At 36.3% G+C, this 22,057-nt stretch overlaps 1 protein-coding gene across 3 annotated transcripts in view; it reads left to right on the forward strand.

The window, feature by feature from the left end:
* Positions 1-22,057, forward strand: part of SKAP2 (src kinase associated phosphoprotein 2) — a 116,915-nt gene that overhangs the window by 13,815 nt on the left and 81,043 nt on the right. For all 3 annotated transcript variants that reach the window (XM_080382685.1, XM_080382687.1, XM_080382686.1), the window contains one exon: positions 9,337-9,441. In XM_080382685.1, coding sequence (XP_080238811.1) covers positions 9,337-9,441 — 105 coding nt within the window. The remainder of the gene's footprint in view (positions 1-9,336; positions 9,442-22,057) is intronic.

Genomic DNA, 22,057 nt, shown 5'->3' on the forward strand with positions numbered 1-22,057 from the left:
CTGAAGTGTGGGTTATCTATTGTCTTCTAGTGGAGTTAAAACAGAGCAGCAGAGTTCAGTTTAGAGAAGACTGAGGAGTTTGCTACAGTGGCCTGTTCTGTAACTAAACCTGGAAGGGCTCTTATTTCCATGATGCTAATTCTTGAGGTCATGACCTATAGCCTGTGGATGCTGGTATGAGGGTCACAGTGCGAGGTCAACAAAGCCTATGCAAAGCTTCACTTCTTGCAGTGGTCGAAGAACTGTCTGTTTCTGGACAAGGAGGTTCAAATGTGTAGGCTACAGTGTGCCTCCTGATAAAATGAAAATATCTAAGTTGTATTAGGTAAGTAATGTTATAACGAGGCACAACAAGTTCATACATTTCTTATCCCTGTTTAAATCGTGTTATATAGCCGTAACAGTAAAATTGAAAGAGGAAAAATGCAGCTTGAAACTTCCCAAAGATTGGCAAGATTTTGTAATCTTGAGCTATGTGATTATTTAAAAACTGTGTTAAAATAATTTGCTGGGGCTTTTTATATTGTACCTCAGCACTCTTACCAAGGTTAAAATGCAGTTTCCCTCAGCCTCACTGTCCACCAGAACTAACTGTGGAAAAGTCAAATGTTATTTTATTAAGAAAGTGACTAACATGAAATTAGGTGGGATGGTTGTTCCATTGCAAATGCGTCTGACTTTCTGGAGAGCATGTTTTTGACGATTTAGTAGCTCTCTGAGGCTATGACTCTAATAAACGTGAGCTGTCTGCAAAGGTCAGAGTTTGTATTTACCGGTTTGCTTTTTTTGAAGGTCAAGAATATTGTAGTCTATTTACTTTCTTCATTGGCAGTTTGTTTCAGAATTTATTTTCTGATCAAACAAATTATTAGTAAAGATGAGATTTCATTATCTCCAGCAAAATGGATGATTTAACTGATACAGTCTGGAATTGTTACTGTATAACTTGCGCCGATTTCTGTGAAAATTGTATTGGATGTTATTCTTTTTATCAGAGTGCATTTGATTCTTAAGAAGGAGGATATATTGCTTTTCTTAATTCTCATGATGTGTCTCTTGATTCAGACTGTATAGCTGTGTACAGGTGGTAAAGCTTGTGAATGCTGACTTTAGCTTTCTTTTAGTATTTGTCAATAAAATGAGAGCTCTAAGGTTATACCATTGTTTTCTATAAGTGAGGATAAACTTCTCCAAATTAATGTGCATTTACATGCATGAATATGAAAAATTCATGAGAAATGGGAGCCTGCACTCACTGCAAAATATCTGGGGGCATGTCATTCAGTGGTATGGGTTGTTGGTATAATTTCCAGAGTTCAAGAAGTGTGTGCTAAACTTCATTTGGTTGTTTCATTCTTACTTTAGGCCTGTACAAATTTAGGCATGACTTGTGTAGGTGTAGAACAAAGGACCCACATGGAGGTAAGCACATTCTTGGCCAGCTACTAGTGTAACAAAGCAGCAGCAGCAGCAACCGAATGAGGTCAGCATTTGTGCCCATTCATAGCTCTGTGCACACCTAGACACTTAAATGGAAAATTTGAGAAAAGATTAAAAACTGATGTGGCAGTGATGGTAAGACATTTTCCTGTTCCTCCCCACTCCAGAGAAAGAAGAAATATCCTGAAATATAAGGTGAAAGAGGAGAATATCTTTCAGGAAAAAAGAGGGGTGAAAGCAGAAACATGGAAACTGCAATGAAATAAACTGAAAGAATAAAAACTACTGTGCACATCTAAACTTTCATATTTGCTGTTCTTTGTTTTGTGGTTGCAGTTACTTCACTTCTTAAATGCAAATAAAATAATCTTTGTTGTAGCTGAAAGTAAAGGTGAAGAGTGATTCATACTATGTGCCATATTATCGTGGCATAGTAATTATCATACTACATTCATTATCATACTATATCAGCTGTTTTCAAGACTCTTGTGAGTTGTGACCTGTTATCTTTCCAGAGGCATCCAGGAGAATCTTTTGGAGGCAGAAAGAAGTGGACTAACACTTTCCAAATTCATGTATTTCCTGTATAACATAATGAAACTTGACTCTGGTATCCCAAACAGCAGCTCCTTCGGCTTGTGAGTTGTTCCACAAGTGTGCTTTGTGGGCGTCAGCTTGTCACTCCATTCCCTTTCACCATCGCATGTTCTTGACGTTCCACTGGCTTTACATAGAGTGACTGGTCAGTTTGGCCACGGTATTGCATGTGACTTCTTGTTGTATGGACTTTGGCTACTAGCATACAGAATATTACCTTCCTGAAAGATAAGTCAAGGAGTTTTAAAAGATGAATAAAAAAAATATAAGTATTGAAGAGCATGTGCACAAGTAGAACCAGGCTCCTTAAAACCAAAGTCATCCGTGTGCATATCCCTAACTTTCAGAAAGTGCATGTATGCTTCTTTGCAATCAGATTGATGAACTCGAGGACTTTCTTGCATCCTCTTAAAAATAAACCTTCTTATGTTATCTGTTAGGTCAGTAAATATGCTGGCAAAAGCATCTTTTGTGTCTACACACAGAAAAAATGAAGCTTTTTAGGGGAAGTGGGTACATGTGAAGATTAAAGACATGGAAGTAATTGTAGAGGAGAATATTTAATTCTCATGTGTGATGTGATATCTGATTTTACACTGACTTTTACAGTTAAGTGTAATGTTGATTCACAAAGTGCATGTTGTTCTTATGACCAAAAAAGTGCAATTATTTTAATATCCAAACCACAACTCTTGACAGATTTTATTTTTGTTCAATAACTTTAATAAATACTTTATTTAATTTATTCTTAAATTAAGGAACTCGGTAGAAATGTCTTTTTCTCTTGGACACTACTGTGATTTTTTTTTCTTCTCATTTGAAATATTTGATTTTTCATCTAGACAGTTTAAGCAAATCCAAAAAGCCATAGTCACACTCAAAGCAAACAGTTCTAGATCTTAGAATTGGGAAGAAACTGAAAACGAGGACAATTTTCATACAAATTGGATTCATTTTTTTAATAAGACTAATATTCCACTAAGGATATAAAAGTCTGGACTTTGTCAAAGATTCTGAGTTAATACAGTTTTTGGCATTTTGAGATTAATTGAATCAATACCTTGGCTGCCAAAATGTTTAGTTAAAAGAACTTTGTTTTCAGTTTATGCTAAAAATAGTGCTAAAGTTGGCAGAAGCACCGTAAGCCCTAGAAACTGTATTTGTGTTTGAAGCTCACTTTCCATCTGTTCTTTGCTTTTATTTTAGTAAAATTATATATATTTAATCACTTTTCACAAAAGATCCTGGCTCATTGTTGAAAGTGAGACACCAAAAATACTAGCCAAATCAAGTCATAATATGGGAATTTGCAAAACAAGTTCCTCATAAAGCACTTAGTGCACCTTATACCTGATCTGCAGCACACAATTTCGGCACTGTATGGGCAGAAAAGTATGATGTGACATTTGCGAGCTACCACTTTTCAGTGTGATTAAAAACTGGTATAGGTCCACTTTCATTTTCATTTCGCTGTAGTATAATAAAAGATAAACCTGTGTCTCTAGAGCATCAGTGTTCTTCTCTATCTGATTATTGGGAGCACCAGTAGGAAACCTTTAAATGACTCAGATGGCTCTTTGGCTCTTGGCAGAGCAGTGACTGTTTGGAGCCTGAGACATCTGCTTCCTGGAAATAGTCAAGCTGATAGAGTAGCACTATATGCAAAGGCTTTGTATTTTCAGTTGGGTTTTTTTTCCCTGTTTTGTGATCACCTGGAGGTGATACTTCCTTTTCTGTCTCTACACGCTGTTTTTCAGGAAATGGCAGCAGGTAGGAGTCTTTTTGGACTTGAGAAAGGCAGGCAGCAGCTTCTGATCATCGTAGCAGTATGTGGATGAGTTCTATGTTTTAACATACTTGAGCTTTCAGTCAGCAGCATAAATACATCATTAGTGTTTAACTATAAATGGGAAAGATATGGCTTAGTAGTTATGCAGTCCTTTGAGGATCACAGTGATGTGTTTCTGTAGAGACCATCAGACGCCTGGAAAGTGTGCCAAATACCGCTCTGTCCTGGAAGTCTGGAGGGTTTCATTGTAGGCAGGTCACTGTTTTGTCCCTTTCAGCTACAGGCAGCTGTTAGTTGTGAAGTGTCTGTGCCAAGTGCAATTTCAAGCAATACAAGATGCAGGCAGAAGTGCAGCACAAAATGGTCTTATCTTGATGGGCATCGTCAGAACAAGAGGCAACTCGGCAAGTAAAAGTTGTGTTGCTTTTCTTGCTTGAAGCTTATTTGCTTACAAACCTAATGCTGTTTCAGTATCATTTTAGCAAATAGCCGCTGAAGAATTCCTACTTGACCTTTACAAAACAAGCCATTAAAAACCATCATGTTAATAGGAGACTCTAGAAGACTCTTCAGAAATGAGTGTGTTGGAGAAGATTGCATTGCGAAGCTTACATTGAGAAAGTGGCTGCTGGAAGAATCCGGTCTTGCAAGATGACTGGTGGATTGAGTCACTAGCATCTTCTTAAAAAAATCAGCTGCAGCTATCAAGGGGTTAAAGTGTACCTGTGCCAGCTCAAAAGCATCTTTGTCTAGTTATTTTTGTAAAAAATTTGTATGGTGAGAACCTTGTATTGACCTGCTTGGTGGCTTCACCCAGTCCGTCGGTGGTTTTTTACCGCAGTAGAGGCTAGACAGGAGGAAGTGATTTCAACTTGCTGTGACTTGGGACCTTCTGAAATGGCAAGCAGCAGGGTGTTTTGACCTGTATATCTTTTTATTTTTGTGAGTTGCTTTATTTCTTTTATACTTGAACAATTTTAATGTGTCACCCTCTCTGAAATTTTTTAGAAATAAATTGAAAGTGTTTAGTGATCTGAGGATGTAGGCTAGCAAGTCTCTTTCAAAAGCATTGGCAGGAACATCTTGCTCTTTTTTAGATTTAGTGGTGGAAGCAGTATCTTTAATGCTTAGGAGTTCATTACTATAATCACACTGCTGCAGAAGAAAATGAATTCTTGGGGAAAAAAGTCTGGTTTTTTTTTTCTTTTTTTTTTAAATGGAATTCTTGAAGTAATAGGGTCTTGTTCATTTTATTCAGCTTGTACCAACTAAATAAATCTGTTGGAAGTCTTCAGAACAGGGGGCAGGGGCTGAAGTGCAGTCCTTGTTACAATGAGGAGAGTTTGTTTTATGCTCCATTCCTAATGTGGTACACTTTACTCTTTGGTATGCATTATTTCCTAAATCAATAAATAAGCTGTAATGTAAAAGGTGGCATTTAATAAGGGAAGACATTGTATGGAGTTTCTTAACAGATAACACAAAATATTGATTCTGCTATCAGACCTGTAAGAGGTTAGTTTAAATCGCAGAAACTGGAGAATAGGGTCAGTTCATATACATATTTTTGTTAATGTTGTAACTGTTAACTATCTACTGTTAATTAAACTTTTTTCAACTTCCAGATAAATCATATGGTGTTCTGGGGAAACAAGAAACTATATTAATGAGCATCAACTCCTTAATTATTCTTGTGACTACATAACAGGGACACATTCATGTCATTTCTTTGTGCAATAACTTTTGCAAAGAAGTATTTTTAAACTGATCATTAATTTTATGACCGCAGAAATGAGATGCAAAATTTATGCTGTTGTCATTGGCACAGGTTCAAGGCACTACTGACATTATATGTGATCGTAATGGAATGGCTGCCAACTAATGAGTCTATAGACATTTCGTTTGAGCATGCTTTGCTTTTAGATGTCTTATTAGGCAGCAATGCTTTCAATTATGCCTGCAAATTGTATTGGATACATTTACCTGATGCCCATTGTTGCTTTGTAGTTCGGTTTTCTATTACATAAATGGAAGTTGAACGCTTTTCTTTAATTTATTGATGCTTTTCGGGTGTATTTTTAGGTACTTGGCACCTGAGGAGAGTAGTGGCTTGTGCTGCTCAACACTGACTCCTCTGACTGTTCAAGGAGTAACACATGTAGCTTCCGATGCAATTCTAGCTACTCTTCCTCATTAGATGGAGTAGAAACTGCAGTGCAACACCTTAATGAGGAGCACATAAGTGGGGAAAGGGCAGAGATTGTTCTGAGTGGGAATGCAGGAGGCTACACAGAATCGACAGGTTTCTCTGTGAACTGTCAGGAGCAATATCCTTATATATTAACAGCATACCTCCTAAGGTGTCGGTTAACCCTGCCAGAATTAGGGAGGCAAACCCCCAAGCTTGATACTAGCACGTAGCAATTCTTTTATGTAGGCACATTAAAATGTTGTGAAATGTTGCCTGTTAAAGCTCCAGAGCACGTAGAGTCAGCTCTCCTATCAACATGCCTGCAGTTTTTCTGTACAGATCAGATGATTTAAGGATTGCATTTCAGTGCGTAATATAAATTTACAAATATATTTATTTACTCTAAAATAAAAAATGGAATATTTTTAGCTTAGTCTTGTCCTGCAGGGCTACAGGTTGCTTGTACCTCTATTTAGTGTCTATGACCTACTCTCCACGTTTTTCACAGAAATGTGGGTACCTAAACGTAGTATTGTATGACATCAGATTTATGTATTTGTTCTGCTTGTCTTTCTCAGTGAGTTTTTTTTTTCTTTCATGGAAGTCATCAAGCTTTTAGTTAGGATGTAACAACTAGAGAATGCTTTGAAGGCTGTAAACGCTAAAGAACGAGTGTGTAGTTTCTTTTTTCATAATATCTCAACTTATTTTGTTGTTGTTTTGTTTTAAGAACATTTTGAATTTAGAGATTACAGACTTGGAACAGATACTTGTTTTATCTACATTCAGTGTGCCCGTGGGTTTTTTTGTTTCAAATATAGCATATTTCTGAGATAGGTACATGGTGTGCCCTAAGTATATATGTATGCATTTAAAAGCCCCTTGTTTCTAGGTCACCTGGGTTTTATGTGAATGCAAAGCATAAAGGTTTACCAAATTTGAAATCCGAAGCGTAATTAGAAAATGGTAGTATTGTGACTTAACGGAAGAGCAAGGTAACAGTGCAGCTGTGAAAATTTGCATAAGAAATCACAACTTCTCTGGAAGAGATATGTATCGCTGGGTGGGACAAAATTCTCTGGAAATGTTCTTTCTACATATATACTCACCAATTTGTCATCCATAAGTGCTATTCATTTAGACATAGGTTTACTGTTCAGCCTATGAACAGTTCAGCCTATGTGCACTGAAGCGTGGTGTTTGTGGAAATGTTTTTCTCAAGAAATACAGCCTAATATTTTAAATTTATGATGGCACCTTCATGAAGGTTAAATGATAGTACATTTATGCATAGCTGATAAGAGGACATTTTTGACTGACAACCAAGGCTTATATATACGCTATATATATACACACACGTGTATATATACATATATTCTATGCATTCGGGTACTAGTAAAAATTTAGGACAGGAAAAGAGTGGAACAACTTTTGATACTGTATAGGTTGTGAATATCATGTCTGCTCTTTTTATATGGAGTGTAGCGTCTAATAAAGATATATATATAGAGAGAGAGACAGGGAGAGATGGGCAACTGGTCTCTGGCATGTGAGTGTGAAAGATGATCATGCTGGTTGTAAATATGGCATAATATTTTCTGTTCATGTGCTATCTGCTCTCTGGTTTTCCGTTTGAAGGAAGAGGTGAATCCTGGAGAGGGATAATTTACTTTTGATTGGTTTGACAGGTGTGATGAAATGCAAATATTTTGATCAGATTAACACGATGGCTGGAGTGCTGCTGGAAGATGGCCATGTCAAAAATAGATTGGAGTCAGGTTCAGATTCAAAGCAGGTGGTATATGGCATGGAAGCTTGAAAGGAAGCTTTCCCAAGAAAAGCATACTGTATTAAGAAGGGAAAGCCAGCTTGATGCTAAGCAGTCTTGGGATGTAAAAGAACTACAGCAAAGCAAAAATCAGGCTTTGTTGTCTTATCCGTGTAGAAAACTTGCTGTTCTTTGCTAACAACCATGGTGCTTTTTGGGCATGGATTTTGAATTTTCCATGATTTTCTATTATTAAATGGAAGCAAGGAAGTAGAATCTCAGCCATGGCTAGGCAGTCCTACTGATGAATGCACTTCATGTGTCTGTGGAGAAGAATATTTTCACTATGCATGGGGTTTATTTGGGATGCTGAGAAATTAGTTATCCGATACAGTGGTCCAAAAGAGAACACATGAATTGAGAAGCATGTCTAGAGGTTTATGGAAAGTTTTCTGCATATGAATATACCAAAAGTGCTTGAACAATTTAGCTTTATGTGTTTTTCTAAGAAAATTGAGGGTAATTTGATCTATTGGAACATCAGCTCTATGATTCTGGTTTGCGGATTTTTATCACATTTAATTATTAGATTCTCCTCCTTCACCAAGATGTGATTAAAAAAATAATTTTAAAGGAACAATGTAGTACTTGTTATTTTTCCACCTATTCTTCACATAGACAGCATTAAAAAAAATATTGAAAAAATATATGGAGTTTGGGGAGGGAAAACTTACATTTTGTCTAATTAAGTGAAAGCCTCAACTAATACTGATTTTGTTTTAATTTTTCCAGACCTTCACGCTTAATGTACTCTGACCAATGTGTTGCATAGTTTAACTAATAATGTAGATTTTGTATATATTGTAGTAGGGCTCTCGGTTGTGTAAGAAATTCATCAGCAGAATGCTGCATCAAGTCACAAGTTCAGACCGGGTGCAGTCAGAAAGTGATGCCATTTTTTAGGTTCATAGGAGGAATACACATACACGTACAACACGTGCAAAGTAGTGCCTGATTATGGTGGAGAAAACTGAAATTTTGGTGCCTAATTATGGTGAAGAAAATTGGGCAGAGGGTGACAAACTGCTGCCAACAGTAGGTTGGGTGTTCCTTGGAGGACAGTTGCTGCAGCTCCTTCCTGCACTGGGACGGGCAGAACTTCAGATCTTGGCACTGCCCGTTTCTCCTCCTGCCAGTGTTTTCCCTTGCCTGCCTCTTTGCTGTGGTGTGTCTTTTTTTTCCCCTGCTGTGTGAGAAGCTGTCAGCTGTGCAGTGCGGGGAGAGGGTTCGTTGTATGACAGCGTTTTGGGGAGACTGCTCCAGCAACATGTAGGTGACCCTTTAGGAGGTTGCCCTACAACAGCAGCCGGCGCTCACAGCTGCACTTGAACATACAAAGTGCATGTTACAGGTGTTCATGAGAAATGGGATTTATTTTCTATTTTAGAGAGGAGTTGGTATCTTCCTTACTAATGAAGGTATTTGTCTTTGGATTCTCTGTGTTTGTATGATAGACTGTTTTAACCAGCAACGTATTTTTAACTTTTACAGAACTGGAACGTGAAGAAGAGTCTGAGGACTCTCTTTCTTCGCCTCCTGATAGTGTCTCAATAGCATCCGATCGGTATGATAAAGAGGATGAAGCGCCTTCTGATGGTATGTGACACGGTTTACCTTAGAACGTACTAGATTTGCCAGCTTGCTACAAGCTTATGTAATCGGATCCTCGTGATGCGAATGTTAGTGTTGCAAATCAGATAAACAGATAAGCATCACGGCGGGGCAGATCGCTTACCTCCGCAGCAACCTTTAAAGGCACTGAAGAGCGCCCTCTAGTGGTCCTTAGAGCATAGTGAAGCTGCCTCGAATTTACGAGGTGGTTTTTTTAAACTCACGTTTTTTCACAACAAAGCATCTTCTCAGATGCATATGTTTTTAAAGATAGATCAGTGGCTAAACCGGTGTGAATATTTGTAGTAACAAATTGTTTGTTAATTCAACGTTATCAGATTCTTGCTTAATTTTATTGTGCTACTTAATGGCTTACTGTATTATTTATCTAATAAATAATGAAACAGTTTATGTGATTGATATTTTTCTGCAAACTCCATGCAGAATAGGTTCATAAAATATTAAATTAATTATTTCTACAATGTTTCCTTCCATTAAGACAGTCTTTTGTAGAATGTTTTCATTGTATAAATTTTAAATTTGAGTTTGCATTTTAAAAAAAATAAATATCTGGGTTCCATAGCTGTTTTCTATGTTGTTTTGTTTTGTATTCATTAAATTTAATGCTAAATGCGACTGTTCTGAAGACATGAACAATTTAATATTTCAACAGTTAACAAGCTTGCTTTAGCATAGTGTCCATATTTTTGAGAGTCATTTATTGTATACATACTAGAAATACCTTCTATGGATAATATATGGCAATAAATTAAGTATATGTACAAATAAATTAACGATGTTTATTAATTTGTGGCACTAGAAGTTAGATAGACTTACTAGTGAATGATGTTTTCTGACATGATATGATGATCAAACTGTGCAGCTCCATCTCAAAATACAATTGCTGAACGAAAATATGCTTCCTGCGACACAGCACTCCACATCTTATGTTATCCAGATTATTCCCTTTGGAAACATAAATTGCTTTTATGAGGTATAAAATTATGTCTATTGCAGAACAGGGATAAGTCAAGTACATGCATAAGTGATAAGCCTTCTAACCACTGATTCAGAATAACGCAAATTTTTTTATATTGCGAACTCTCTAAAATGTGTAACAATAATAATCACTTATTTATTCAGCTTATTGCATTTTGTCAATGTGACCTATTAAAAAAGTAAACCCAAGCCTTTTTGCTTTCTGGTTGAGATGTAATTATCAGTCAAATTGAATATGGCTTTTAGAAAACCCAAGCTAATTTTCAAAACTACAGATGAATGCAACTTTCCATGTATTTATTTTTGCTTACAAACATAATCTTAACATTATTTCTAATGTTAACTTAATAACATGGTGCTGATTGCATAAAGGTTATGTGACAAAATTGTATGACTGTTTAATAGGAGATATGATTATAGGTTTGTTTCAAAACAGTTAATCAAGAAAAAAGTGATAATGTTCATAATCCTAAATAACGAATGGCTGAAGAATGCTGATGCAGGAGTATGTGAAATACCGTATGAGTTTGTACAGATGGATGATTAATTTTTAGCATATTTTGGAAGTTACAATTATGAGAGTAGGTATAATAGCTGCCCAACAATATATTGGGTAATTTGTTTCAGTTTAGGTCGAAATACAGTGGATGCAATTCTTTATTTAAGATTATTTTGACTCACTGGTTTCTCTACATTTTATGATAAATCCTCTTTAATTGTCCATTGGGAGCGCAGCATGAGGAGAAGTTGAGAAAAGGTGGTAGATTTTGATCTGTAAATACTTTTCATTTATTGGAGGAATGTTCCTGTTTTCCTCTTTGAATGTCCAGTCTGTCATTCTAAGACCATTTTGATTTTAACATCATTCAAGCCTAGCCACCTAGACTAGGTATGAAAATGTATGTTGGGACAATGTGAGGCAGATTGGTCCTCAGCAGTGCTGTTTGTTTCAGTTCTCACAGCCATGGATGGGTTTGTTGAAGATTAATACTGCATCTTTGGGTTTTAGCAGTCTGTTAATGTTCAATATTTAAATGCTGCTCAAGAAGCTGGATCGATAAGGTGGATGTTGGATCTTACAAGGTTACCAGTTTACTTCAGCAGGGATCTGTGCAGGTGTAAAGCCTTGTGTGTGTAGGATCAAGGTTCTTAACAGAGGGACCTAACTGTATGTAATCAGATTGAGGTGTTCTTTTTTTATATTTGAGTTCATTCATGTTTGAAGGTAAAACCTTTCATATATATTTTTTCTGCTTAAAATAATCCAAAATAAAATAATGCATTTACCTTTTTTACAGTTGAGTTAGACTGCAAGGTTTGTACAGCTTCTGAGTGCCACGATTTCACTTTGCAGTGTAACTGTCAAAATATAATTTGTGAAGGCACCTGCTCGGTAACAGATAAAGAATTAGTGTATTATGTGTACATTACAGTCATTGTAAAATCCTGCAGTTTTTGAGTGACCTTTATTTAATGGTGTATTAATTACAAGACAGATAATCCCTTTAACAATAAGTTTGGGATAACTAAATTAGCACAGGTCACCTAAAGGCCTTTTGTCAAATCTGATTGTTATGTTGTCCTTTTGACTTTTACCTTATGGTAGGCACTAACAAAGTATCTAAACTTTGATGGATTATAAACTCTAAACATGATATGTATTTTTCATAATGCTAATGTAATTTTCTAGGTACTGAAAAGGTCAAACCCTCACGTCTCTGTGTGCATTCTAAGTCTGTCTTTCCTTTTAATATTTCTTTTTCTCTGTTCCTCTGGTTCAAAAGTTCACTCAGTTCCCAAATGGCCACCTAATTTTCCAGTTATTCCCTCAAGCCATATGTGTTTTGGTTTCTTTATGGTTTATTAGGTACTGTAGGAAAGTAGCATAAGTTATATCATCTAATGAAATTCAAGCACACTTCAGTGATGCTTTGACTTGATTGCTGGCAGCAATTAAATCACAGGGAAGGAGAATGATGCATAGGCTTACATGTCCAGACACCCTACAGAAATTGGGAGAGGGATAAAACACAACAAAACCCTCAAATAAAATAAAACCCCAAAACCAAGACAGACAAAACAGCACTGCCAGGCACTCTGTTTTTAACTTGATTTTTTTTTTTATTGGCTAACAGCCTGATTGATAGCAAAATCATAACTTGCTGTATGCTAACAGGCAGAGTTCACTTGTAGGTTATTGTGAGCTGATAAAGGGTTAGATGGAGTTTTGATTTTCGCATTGGTCCTTGGTGCACCAGATTAATGGAATTTCAATGAGAGACTGGAGTAGTCACAGCTTTGTCAGAAAAACAGATGGAGATTCTATAGCCATGTCTGCTCATTAATACCAGTTGCCTGAAAGGTGTACTACTTCTCTATACAAAAGACTCAACATAATTGATTTCTGAGTGGGGTGTTTTTTCACTTATTGATGACTAGGTTTCTTGCAACTTAAATGACAGGTTTTTGTATAGTACGTTGTGTAACAATGTTATGTCTTGTAAATTCTTACTCCCTTTTCATCTGTATTTTTGAAGAATGCGTGTCGTGGAAAGTACGTATGTCTTGATCAGTTAAAAACCAAAGCATACCAAAATACTTAAAAATTGAAATAGTAAGACTTTCTTAAAAGTTGGTAACTAACTTATTTTTGGTTGAGACTTTAATGGGGAAGAAGTTACTGTTTTTCATTTAATTTTCAGGTTTCTTAGAATGGATTTAAATGTAGGTTTGATGCCATGCTGAAACTTTACTATTTAACAGTATAATCTTCTTTTATAACCTCAAACGATTTTTTTAACAGTAAAATTTTTTGGTTTATGGTATGGTAACTTTATTCCATAGTAGGAAATGCATTAATATTAAAGGAACAACATTTCTGACTTTGTAAGTACTGAAAGTGAACCTGCCATTTCTGAAAAAGGATACGTCTGTTTAGCCTTGCGGGGGGAGTATGTGATTGGGTAATCACTGGATCTAAAAAGATCACAGTGAATGCTGTAATAAAATAATTTAGATCATCACCATTTCTGTGGAAGGTCTAGAAATGTTGCCTTGAGCATGTAAGGATGAAAAAAGTACTAAAAATGTGTCTGGGGACTTGTATGTTCTCCAAATTATCATATTTGTCTATAGCTTATTGATATAATATTTTTTAGCAGAAAATTCTTAAATAGGATGAGAATCTCATACTGAAAGTTCCCCACAGTTGAAGTGGAGGAAGCTAGGGCCTAAGCAAGCAAAATAGGACCTTTGGAGAACTTTGAGGAATCAGAATAAATTAAGGGGTTGTGCTTAACTATTTGTAATCAGAATGTAGTCTTGAAAACGAACAGAATTTGTTGCTCCCTGCAACATGCTTTTCTTGGTGTAGTTTTTGGATGAAACAACAGGTTTTAGGACTTTATTTTCATGCAGCTCTGCTGGAAAAGTTCTGTGCAAGTCTTTGCAGGTTTGAGTCAACTATTTTACGTGCTCTATAGTAATTCCTTTGCATGAACATCATATTTTGCATTTTGATTGATCAAGGGGGAATGAAAAATTGTGTGACTAAATTTTGCATGCTGCTTCTTTTGACGTTTTAAGTCTCAATAAGTACTGTTTAAGCTGCTTTCTCTCTCCCCCCTTATATAAGTATTTTCCAACTTTTTTCGGCCACATTCCTGCTGCATTTATTTTTGAGGCACTATATTAAAGCAAGAACTGTGTTCCATCACTAAGCCATTTAAGCGGTCTTAGCAACTAAGTTAGCAAAGATTGGAGAATGGAAATTGCTCCTAGGATTTCTCGGTGCTCTTCTCTCTCCGTTTGCCCTTCCTGTCTCCCCAGTCTTGTATTGGTTTACCACTATTTTAGTATCATAATCATGTACATGGAGAACGTGCTTGCTTTTCCTGGGGATGAAAGCATTGGAACTTTACCTGAGGTATTCTAGGAGATTAGTTATTTGTGTTGCAGTACTGGAGAGAGTTCCAAACTAAGTGCCTGACAGCCATTCAAAGAAGTGAGAAACTTCTTTGTCTTGATTTTTTTTTTTCAAAGGAAGGTCTCTTTGAAGGCAGAAAACCCATGTATTTTATTATTCCTTATAGCTCTTTAAAGATCCAGGCTTGATCAAAAAAGGTGATACTGAGGGGGGGTAAAATCTAGGTTTACTGGAACGCTTGATCTTTAGCAAAAAGAGGTGACTTCTACTTTATGCTCTTACTAGGAGCTGGCAGAATGGTAATAGCATCAGTGCCTGGGAAACGGGTAAAGAATGGGCTCTGCCACGCCAACTTTGTTTTGAGGGGATGCTAGTTCCTGTCAGAATTGTGACTGGGAAATAATGTATTTTAGTTTATTTTGATATATGTAGGTAATTCTATGTTTTCATCAATGATTTGGTAGACTCTTCTGCTGTGTCTGAACAGGTGTATGGCAGAGGAAATACTATGTATTGCGGTGTATTATGATTCTGCATTTCTGGGACACTTCTGGCTGAGAAGGTAATGCAACTGATCAGGAATGTGGCTTTCAGAATTCTAAGAAATTGTAATTAGCAACTCAGTCTTAAGCAGGAAGACTGAAGTGTAGAATTTCTGATGTGGTATGCTGAGGCTGTCAGAGGAAGAACGCATCACTAGGGAATTAGGCTGAGACACTTAAGGACAGTTTAGATGTCACCCAGAATACGATCTTTTACAAGCTGATGGAACACAATGAAAAGTAAAGCATGCTAAAAAGGAACTTAAAATATTAAAAGCTTTTTTTAAAACTCTGTTTATGAGGATAGTGATGCATATGGGACCATGCGTGCATAAATTCCCAGATCCAAATCTGTTTGTTTAACAAATGAGAAGAGGGTGCTAACTTTGTGGAAATCATCAAAAGCTGTGAAGATCATCAACTTCTTGTTGGATAGGAGAGACCTTAGCACTAAAGTCAATGTATTGCCCTTAGCCTGCTTGAGATGTTTCTTGGCAGGCACCTGTCTCATCTTTCCTAAAAATCTTTTTAACGGTACAACTTCAGTCTCCCTTGGACAGCTTGCCCCAGTGCAGCACTGTACTGGCAACTCTTTTTGTTGGTCCGTTCACATTTGACTCTTTTGTCCATAAAAAGGACATGACAATGGTATATTTCCTTTTTTCTCTTCTGTCATCAATATATTCGAAGACTGAGAACAGTCTTTATAACTTTCCACATGTAACTGCAGTTGAAACCTTATGAAGAGGACAAAACTGAACTGCTTGCTTGCTTGTTCATTTGTAAGATCCAGAGCAGTGAGTATAGCAGCAATGACTTACTTTGGAGAAGCAAGAAGTTTAAAAAAAGTGCATGTGAAATATGCAAAACTAATTAATTAATTTTGATTTAAACCATTTGTACAGAACAGAAGAGATTAATTGCTGATAAGAAGCAGAAGGTTTAAGTGAAATTTTGGCCCTATTAAAGTCAACAGTAAAGTTAAAAATGCTATCGTAGGTTAACAGTGTGTACAAATTGATGATACTAAAATGTTTGAACTTCTAATTATCGTGATGAAAAACTTCCTATTAAACAATAAACCCCTGTGTTCTTTTAACATTTACCTTTCTCCCATGGGAGAGATGACATGGTTTGTTGCTCATTTTATTTCATCTATGTTGCTTCAGTGACTGAGCAATAACAAAACAGCCATATATGCTCCACCACTAAGCAGGACAATATCCACAATAAAAAACAAATAATGATCTGCTTAACCCATTTATTTTTCATATTACACCATAATTTTATTCAAGACATCTAACAATATTAGGGTAAAAAAAACCACCCAGAAAGCTGAACTGCAATAGAGTTTTCTATTTACTTTATATTGCTTGTTGCCTTAACGTTTTTCTAGATCAGCTCTTATACATCATAAGTAGCTGAAATAAAAAGGAAGAGAGGAGGTTTTTCTTCAGCCTCTGTGATATGTGATAAGCATTTCAAGTGTGTTTTGGAGGCTATTAATTAGGGATTTAGGACCTTATTAATGCTTTCCCTCAGCTGCATGAATTTCTACCTTCTGATTTCCCTGTAATTCCTCTTCCTTCTGGCCAAGCAGTAGTGGCAAGTCAGCTTCCATTCTGCTCCTTACTCCTTCCCTCCCAGAACCAGACACATGCATCAACTGTAGGTTATAGCACTACTTCAAGCTACTTCAGTGCCACCTTGAGGTGGGTACCCTTCCAGAGGTGAGCAAGTCCAACAGGTTGTTGCTACTTGGCATTCAAGGCAAGAGGCGTCTTTTCCTTCCTGGTATCCACCAAGTAAGACAGGTCTGCCTTCAACATACACTGTGCAGTAGCCCCGGCCATCTCAGAGAAAACAAACTCTACATAACCACAGTGGGTTGTTTTTTTTTGTTTTAGACTAGATCAGAAATATGTAAAACAATGCTCTGTGTGGTACTTTGTGTTTTCTGTCTCAAGGATGAAGCTTTAGAGGGCCTGGATATAGGAACCAACTGGAAGGGAGGGGAGAAAGAAAAAAGTACAGCCTTGCATTACAAGTACAAATTAAGTTTGGTGTAGGCTTTTCTTTCTGCAAATTGGTTATAAGGAATTTGTGCCCATATTTAATTACATGCACCGAAGTGTGTATCAATCCAAATGAACAGAAAAATATTTTTCTCATATTCCCATTTTTTTGTTTTGACTGTTTGGTACTTCCTGTAGAGGTGCAAAGTGTATCTGTAGAGCTTAAGCAAGTACAAAACAGGCCTGTTTTGTGTCAGGCATCATGCAATCCAGGCATTAATTTAGTGGATTTGTGTTTGTTTCCATTTAAATAAAAGAGAGGTTACAGTGGACTAATATTTGTGAGTTTTGAGAATAAATTTGATTGGAAAAGTAAAACCTATGTCATGAAAAGGTTTATTGAAGTGTTTTGCAAAGAAAAAACACTGTAAATTAAATCTTGGATATCCGCTGTATGGGCAAGTTCATTATTTTCTTTCCCCAGAAGATGATGTTGCAGGTACTGTTCACTGCTTAAAAATTGCAGCAGGAACCATACTTCTTTGGACACCAGTCACTAGACAGTATTAATTTGATAGTTTCCCCAGTTACTCTTCATACATGTTTACTTGGATTACTTGCAAGAGTCGGATTTAAGAGTAGAGTAGCCGATTAAAAATGCTGAATGCCATCTTTTTTTCAAACTAAAATTATTGCCACAGCTTCTTAACTAATATTAGGCAGAGCCTATTCACCGCTAACTATCATAATAATGGTAGGTAATGTCCCATGTGGATCTTAGTCTTGTCTTTTCTACTACTGGTAGTCAGAAATAGTTTTGGGCCCATTTTGGGCAAGGAATTATGGATGGTCCTATACTCCAAAATGGAGGAAAACCTCTTCTGATCTAAACAAGGTTTTACTGCCCTTCTGAATATTTACTCTGGTCACTTGAACATGTATTCCTTAATGGAAGGTACATCACAGCCTGATAATAACATGCCAGAGTTATCCTAGTCTTCATATAAAACATCTTTTTGCTTTTTCCTCAACAGTCAGATCTTGTATTTTTGCAAATGGACACAGGTGATGTATAAATACTCATAGTGGATGTTCAAAGATGCAGTTAGTTCGTTACGTGCTTCACATATCACTGAAGAGGTAAGGGGAAAGGATTAGTGTTGGAAGATGTGAATGGAGCAGAAGGATGTTTGGACTGTGAGCATGGCTGTGCTATACAACAAAAATGGAATGGAGACGAGTGAAGTGAAGGTGGTCCAGGTCTTTTAGATAGGTAACAGATGAATTGTTCTTCTGTAACATGGATACAGGAAAGGGGCCTTATTACAGTTGCCTGGAAAAGAACTTACTGGAAGTGGTGTCATTAACTTCCGATTAAAAAAAAACAAACAGCACAAGCACCAAAAACCTTGTCTGTTTTCAGGTGGAGAGTCTAACATTTTTATAATTCTATCTATTTTGTATTTTGTAATTAGGACGTGTATGCATATGAAGGTGGTGGGGCAAAAGTTTTCCTTCTTGATTTCTAGAACAGCTTTCCTTGTATGAAAGTAGGAGTGGACTTATATTTCTCTTTTTAGCAGCTTCTTCAGAAGCTAGCTTTAATACTGTGTTTTAACAGAAAAGTTACTGGTGAGACTACCACAAACTTTTTTTGATTGAAGCTTTTTGGAATATTTTAGCAAAATGGTTATTCTGTAATTGTGTGTGTAAAATAACTGCATGTTAAGAGCTGAAAAAAACCACAAGAAAATGTAGGCATAACGCTGAGAAGTGCAGCCATTTATTATTTTTTTTCCTTTCTTCATAGAAATGTTATCTCTGTAGATAATGTTTGAAATTCTAGGTCAAAAATAAGGCCTGCAAAATAAAAACTTTGGTTTTACTTGCTAATCACAGCATACCTGCAGGTTTCATTTGGAAATACGGACTATGTGATGCAGTTAATAGAGGTGCATTTGAGTATGTATTGCTTTTTTAATATATGGGATATCTTTTTTTCTGTCTCAGATCACTGGAATCTTCCAGTGCTCTCACTCATTTGAGCAATATTTAGAATGTGGTATAAAAATAATGTGAAAATGCCATAGTGAGCTGGTGATAATTGATTTACCCCATCACACTGAAATACCTCTTGCTTTCCTCTTCCTCCTCCCTTGGGCAATAATCATGGGATCAAGCTGCCAGTCTGTAGATATAATTTTTCCAGCAGTGCCATCTGGCTCCTTGGCACTGGAAGTTGTATTGGCTTCTTTGCTGTTTCCACTAATTTTGTCAAATGTTAGTCTGTTGATGAGCTGTCTTGCTAGTGGGTGCTGATTCACACACCTCCCCCCTCCCCCCCCCCCAGCAAATATTATGTTGGTTTTTGTTAGCGTTGTGAGGGACTGTTTATATTGTTTGTTATTTTTCTAAATGGAATTTAGGACTTAATATGGGATCTCTGTGAGGAAAAAATTAGGATTTATGTACCAATTGGCTGCTTCTACCCATGTTTAAAATATATTTTCCCATGATTTTTGTACTTGTTTGAATAGTACTAGCATCATGTCCTCCCACAAATTTTTATAGATATTCAGTGTTAATGTAGAATTGTCTCCTTTTTATTTTTGGGAACTTTTACTTTTTAAAGAAATTATGGATAAACAATAAGTACTTGTAGGGTCAGTGGAATAGGTGGAACAAGCTTTATATTTTGGAATCGCTAGCCAACTGAGCTATCTTTTTTATCACAGAACTACAGTTTTATTTTGCTGTCAACTTCTCTTAAAAAAAAAAAAGTTCTAGAAATGATGGCTCAATAGAACAAACATATCTGAGTTGCTTTATTCTGTTCAATCCTTAGATGCATTTCACTGCCATAGAAGATATAATAATGGTATTAATAAAGAGTTTAGAAAAGAATGCTTGGTAAATAGTATTTCAATGGGGATGGGAGGTGGGAGGAGAATCCTCTGGATCTAAACGGTTTTTGTGATTCTTATTGTTCTTACTAATTTCTTAATTTTTGAAAAAGTTTTATTTCTGCTACTGGTCAGAAACATGCATTTAATTGGAAAAAAAAAAAGCCTGAGGAGCCAAGGATACCAACAAAATGTGAAGAACAGGGTTTCAGATAACACATTTTTATGCTCCTTTAAACAAAATTGCTTTGGATTTTTTTGGTGAATAAAAAAAAACTAATCCAAAGCCCTTTCTATTATTATGTAATTGAACTCCTGTTAATCAGGACAAGGCTAAATAATTTAAATCCATATATATATATAATTTTTAAAAAATATTTATTTTATTTTTTATTTTAACTACTATTTTCAAGTGCTGTGTTTTAGAAGAATGAATTATACACACCTCTGGGTGTAAATCTAAATTTTCTTTTGTGTTGAAATTTTCTTAGAGTTGTTCAAGGTAACCTTGTGAACTCTAAAACATGAACAATTGTGTTTAGTTGGTCTGTTGGAGAATTTTTATATTAGCATCCCTAAAATTAGAAAATAATAAGCACTGTTTATTTATAGTTATAATACTACCCTAGTGTAATGCCATTGTTAATAAAATACTATTAAACTGGTATTTAAATCAATATTTTTGTGCTTTCCCAGCACTGGAGAATTTGTCCGGTACTGGTGGTAATAGGACTAAAAATCTTACGTGGGGCAAGGAGGGCCTTGGTGAGGTTTTTGTAGCAGTTGACTTGAATTAAATTTCAAGGACCTCTTGGTGTCTTTTCATAGCAGACTTTTAAAGACAATGAGAGACAGGGTGTCTGAATGTGGGTCCCTTATCAGTAACTTGACTCTGATGCAAAGTGGGTATTTTTAACATAGGAGTTCAGTTGAAGGGATGGGTAGAAAGGGCTATCATATCCAAGTATGGCAAGCATAGCTAAATATGCATGATCTATTGTTAATAGTTCACAGAATTATTCACAGAATCTGTTGTTAATAGGTCCACAGAATATATTCTCTCATGAAAGATTTTAAGGGTATAGGTGTATCATGATTTTCTAAAATAGCATCAAATCTTCTTTTTGTTTGTAACTAAATGTGAAGATAAAATGTTGCCGCTAATCAGTTGTCTGGGATGCCACCTCATTAAGATTTACACGATCATCAAAAATGCCTAGAATTGTTTGTTGGCTATATCCTAACTCAGATACATAAAGGGGATACCACAGCATTTTTCTTTAGAATCACAGGGAGTTCAGTGACCTTTTGTGGCAAATTATGTAGAAAGAAAATATTTATATTCATTTAAAATAACCTCCATGAAGAAATAGTCTCATTACCCTGTTTGATCAATTCCTTGCAGCCTGAGCTGTAGCATGCTGCTATTGCCATTGGTTGATGGAATACACTGAGAAGTGGCTAATGGTGATGGTGCTCATCAGGACAGGGTTCAGCCAGCGGTCAGCAACAAATAATTCAAGACTGTTTCTAAGTTTGTGGCTGGTGGAATTTGCTTCTTGCCCCAAGCCAGCAGCATTGCTGAGCTGGGCTATTTGATTAGAAGAGAAGCATATTTGCTTCTTAGCAACTGCACATTTGCACAACACACAGACCTATACTGCCTCCAAAGGTTTGCCTTTTGTGATGGTGGAATAATACTTTTCTGTTGATTGACAGACAAAAGAGATTTTTGCAATGCAGAGGAGTTTACAACCAATGTTTTCTTTGACTTTTGTAAACTTATCAGAGGTGCTTCTTAATTTAGCATTGCCTGATGCAGATTTGTATATGCAGCAAGACTGGCCATGATTTGAACTCCAACATTTAAACTATTACTGCTATGCGTATTTAAAGGACAGATGCACACTTACGCTTAATCATTGGTGTGTGCAGCTTTTTCCCCAGCAGGTCTACTTAATGGGAATTATTTTCTACTGTATTTCAAAATAAATTTAAATTTGTGTATTACTATCTCCCATGCAAGAGTGATATTCCTTTTTATAGAAGATAATGTTCAAGTGAAAGCTGTTCTAGTCTTAGTGCTTTTTTTAATACCTTAACAGAAGTGTAGCAGTGATGGCAATTCTGATAGTGCGCGTGTAGTTTTTGATGTAACATTTCCCACAGGAAGTGAGTCTACAGAAGAAAACGTGTCTAGTCAGTAGAAGACAAAGG

This window comes from Falco punctatus (genome assembly GCF_963210335.1).
Source record: "Falco punctatus genome assembly, chromosome: 4".
NCBI lineage: Eukaryota > Metazoa > Chordata > Aves > Falconiformes > Falconidae > Falco > Falco punctatus.